Consider the following 4689-nt stretch of genomic DNA (forward strand, 5'->3'; position numbering starts at 1 on the left):
TGGGGACGCCATCAACTATTTCTTTGTTGAATATCATGTGAGTTGCTATGCATGTTCGTCTTGTCTGAAGTAAGGGCGATTTACCATGAGTTGAATGGTTTGAGTATGCATATTGTTAGAGAAGAACATTGGGCCGCTAACTAAAGCCATGATTCATGGTGGAAATTTCACTTTTGGACAACTATCCTCAATCTCTTATGAGAACATTATTTGTTGCTAAATGCTTATGCATTAAAGAGGAGTCCATTATCTGTTGTCTATGTTGTCCCGGTATGGATGTCTAAGTTGAGAATAATCAAAAGCGAGAAATCCAATGCGAACTTTCTCCTTAGACCTTTGTACAGGCGGCATAGAGGTACCCCATTGTGACACTTGGTTAAAACATATGTATTGCGATGATAATCCAGGTAATCCGAGCTAATTAGAACAAGGTGCGGGCACTATTGGTATACTATGCATGAGGCTTGCAACTTGTAGGATATAATTTACATGATACATATGCTTTATTACTACCGTTGACAAAATTGTTTCTTGTTTTCAAAATAAAAGCTCTAGCACAAATATAGCAATCCATGCTTCCCTCTGCGAAGGGCCTTTCTTCTACTTTTATTGTTGAGTCAGTTTACCCATTTCCTTCTATCCCAAAAAGCAAACACTTGTGTTAACTGTGCATTGATTCCTACATACTTGCATATTAAACTTGTTATATTACTTTATGTTGACAATATCCATGAGATATACATGTTATAAGTTGAAAGCAACCGCTGAAACTTAATCTTCCTTTGTGTTGCTTCAATGCTTTTACTATGAAACTATTGCTTTATGAGTTAACTCTTATGCAAGACTTATTGATGCTTGTCTTGAAAGTACTATTCATGAAAAGTCTTTGCTATATGATTCAGTTGTTTACTCATTACATTAACCATTGTTTCGAATCGCTGCATTCATTACATGTGCTTACAATAGTATTGATCAAGATTATGATAGCATGTCACTTAAGAAATTATCTTTGTTATCGTTTACCTACTCGGGACGAGTAGGAACTAAGCTTGGGGATGCTTGATACGTCTCAAACGTATCTATAATTTCTTATGTTCCATGCTACTTTTATGATGATACTCACATGTTTTATACACTTTATATGTCATTATTATGCATTTTCCGGCACTAACCTATTAACGAGATGCCGAAGAGCCAGTTGCTGTTTTCTGCTATTTTTGGTTTCAGAAATCCTAGTAAGGAAATATTCTCGGAATTGGACGAAATCAACGCCCAGGGTCCTATTTTTCCACGAAGCTTCCAGAATACCGAAGGAGAAACGAAGTGGGGCCACGAGGTGGCCAGACAACAGGGCGGCGCGGCCTGGACCCTGGCCGCGCGGCCCTGGCGTCTGGGCCCCTCGTGACGCCCCCTGACCTACCCTTCCGCCTACTTAAGCCTCCGTCGATAATAGCCCCAGTACCGAGAGCCACGATACGGAAAACCTTCCAGAGACGCCGCCGCCGCCAATCCCATCTCGGGGGATTCAGGAGATCGCCTCCGGCACCCTGCCGGAGAGGGGAATCATCTCCCGGAGGACTCTACACCGCCATGGTCACCTCCGAATTGATGTGTGAGTAGTTCACCCCTGGACTATGGATCCATAGCAGTAGCTAGATGGTTGTCTTCTCCCCATTGTGCTATCATTGTTAGATCTTGTGAGCTGCCTATCATGATCAAGATCATCTATCTGTAAAGCTACATGTGCATTTGTTGGGATCCGATGAATAATGAATACTATGCTATGTTGATTATCAATCTATCTATGTGTTGTTTATGATCTTGCATGCTCTCCGTTGCTAGTAGAGGCTCTGGCCAAGTCATTGCTTGTAACTCCAAGAGGGAGTATTTATGCTCGATAGTGGGTTCATGCCTCCATTGAATCTGGGGGAGTGACAACAACCTCTAAGGTTGTGGATGTGCTGTTGCCACTAGGGATAAAACATCAATTCTATATCTAAGGATGTATTTGTTGATTACATTACGCACCATACTTAATGCAATCTTCTGTTGTTTGCAACTTAATACTGGAGGAGGTTCGGATGATAACCTGAAGGTGGACTTTTTAGGCATAGATGCATGCTGGATAGCGGTCTATGTACTTTATCGTAATGCCCAATTAAATCTCACACTACTCATCATATCACGTATGTGCATTGTTATGCTCTCTTTATTTGTCAATTGCCCAACTGTAATTTGTTTACCCAATATGCTATTTCTTATGGGAGAGACACCTCTAGTGAACTGTGGACCCCGGTCCATTCTTTTACATCGAATACAATCTCTTTGCAATACTCGTTTCTTGTTTTTACGCAAACAATCATCTTCCACACTATACATCTAATCCTTTGTTACAGCAAGCCGGTGAGATTGACAACCTCACTGTCACGTTGGGGCAAAGTAATTTGGTTGTGTTGTGCAGATTCCACGTTGGCGCCGGAATCCCTGGTGTTGCGCCGCACTACACTCCGCCGCCATCAACCTTCAACGTGCTTCTTGGCTCCTACTGGTTCGATAACCTTGGTTTCTTACTGAGGGAAAACTTGCTTCTATACGCATCACACCTTCCTCTTGGGGTTCCCAACGGACGTGTGCATACACGCTATCAGGCCTCCGGTGACTAATTTGACCGGCCTCATGTGCGAGATGGATCGAAATCCCCACCAATGTGTGTTGGAGATCGCGAGCGCGGTGTGAGGGGACGGGACGCCAGTGTGATGGGCACGGCGCGTGCACGCAATGTGGTGGACGGTGGGCCACGTCGTGAAGTCCTAACCATGGGCAGCCCGACCCGAAAATTGCCACGAGTCGGCCTGAATTTGGAGCCCAAATGTCGGGCTAGTTCGAACATGGGCTTATGAAATGCACTATTTAGGCAAGGATCGGGATGTATTCCATCCTGCTTAAGGTGGCAAATTAATACGAGCACCCAAGCGAGCGCGCCAAAGCTGCGAACCCTATATGTCGACCAGGTCGGCTGTTATCGCGCACGTGGTATGGGTCGACCTGGTTGGCCCAGTTTTTTTTCTTGTTTCTTAAAATTTAAAAATATTTAAATTTCGGAAAATGTGCATTTTTTAAATATTTTAAATATGAAATATTTAAATTTGAAATGTTCATATTCGAAAAAAATTCAATCTCAAAGATGTTCAAAGTCTAAAAAATGTTTAAATTTAGGAAAAAACAAGTTTTCAAATGTATTCAAGCTCCAAAAATCTTAAAGTTCGAAAAATATTCAAATTTTGAAAATACTTTGATCTAAAATATTTGGAATTGTCAAATATTGTTCAACCTCAAAAAAATTCATTCTAATTTTTTTCATATTTAATTATAATGCTTCAAACTTTTAAAACATTGCAATTTTAAATATGTTCATATTTGAAAAATATTTTAATTTAAAAATGTTTGGATTTTTTAAAATTTTAATTACTGAAAAAGCTTCAGATTAGAAAAGGTTCCAGTTTAAAAACGCAAAAGAAACAGAAAAAACCAACAAAAAGGAAAAAAACCCAAAAAGGAAAATAAAAACATCGCTGGGCGAACCCAACAACGCCCCGAGTTTTGCCGCTGGGCCTAGCTGTTTCTCTTGACGTGTATACTGTCCTAGGGGGAACTGGGCTTTGGACGCGAAGCTATTGTACACCTGTACGATACGTACTGCCAAAACAAGAAACGAACAAAGAAAATAAAGTGCGGCCCGTTAGCGGCAGACGGCGGCAATAACCGATGCGCCGTCGTCCACCTTCCTCACCTTCGCCGCCGGCGCGCCCTGCCCTGACTCCTCCAAACCGCCAGGCCGCTTGTCGGGCGCGCCTGCGTCACCCGCCCCCATGTCCTCAACCAGTATCCGCGCCTGCTCGATCAGGGTGGCCAAACCCCTGAACGCCCTCTTCGCGCGCTCCACGACCCCCACGTCCTCCCTCGCCACCGCGTCCAGGAACTCGCGCAGCTGCCGCCGGCTCATCCCCGCCAGGTACCTTGTGACGGCGTCGTTCGGCGCCGACCCGGCGACCAACGACGCGGCGTGCGTGGCGTCCTCGACGCCCACGGGCAGGTTCGGGTCGCCGGCGTGCTGCTGCTGCTGCTGGTGCCGGGATACGCCGACGCGGAGGGACACCACGGGGCCGATCTCCTCACACGCGTCCCGGAGCTCCTTCTCGCTCGCCTGGTACGGGATGTTCCCCACGAACACCACGCTGCTGCACCGGCACGATGTGGCGGCGACTCCAGCTACTGCCATGGTGCTAATTACGCGGCTCGATGTGTCGATCGATGAGGCGTACTCTGCATGGCTTGGGATTAGGTTTATTATAAGTGGTGCTCGCGCCGACATAGTACTGTATAGGAGACGGCGATCAGCACTTTGGCGGTAAGACGTGTTCGTTTCGGAATTGGGGATACCTATCCCTTGGACACGCTAAGTTTTGTCTTTTTTTTTTCCGACATATATACGGTGTGCCTGAAGGTACAAAAAAAACAATTTTTGTGGCCCCAATGCCAAATCTGGCCTAGTTGTGTTACGGCCTGCTAGCATCGTTCGGATTCATCTTGGCGAACGCTACGAGTCGGGCGGCCGATATGGGGCCAAAAATAGGTCGTCCTCCGCGCCGTCCGATGGCGATCCGACGGGCAGAATCAGTCACATTAGGA

The 4689-nt window shown here is 45.3% G+C and overlaps 1 protein-coding gene across 1 annotated transcript; it reads right to left on the reverse strand.

Moving 5' to 3' along the window:
• Positions 1-3739: 3739 nt before the first annotated feature.
• LOC127315215 (uncharacterized) lies at positions 3740-4279 on the reverse strand. Its single transcript, XM_051345722.1, has one exon. It carries the CDS (start codon positions 4277-4279, stop codon positions 3740-3742), a length of 540 nt encoding a protein of 179 aa, XP_051201682.1.
• Positions 4280-4689: the final 410 nt, after the last annotated feature.

This window comes from Lolium perenne, chromosome 7 (genome assembly GCF_019359855.2).
Source record: "Lolium perenne isolate Kyuss_39 chromosome 7, Kyuss_2.0, whole genome shotgun sequence".
NCBI lineage: Eukaryota > Viridiplantae > Streptophyta > Magnoliopsida > Poales > Poaceae > Lolium > Lolium perenne.

Coding starts and splice junctions, on each gene's coding strand:
- LOC127315215 (XM_051345722.1), bottom strand. CDS start 4,279: ATGGCAGTAGCTGGAGTCGCCGCCACATCGTGCCGGTGCAGCAGCGTG.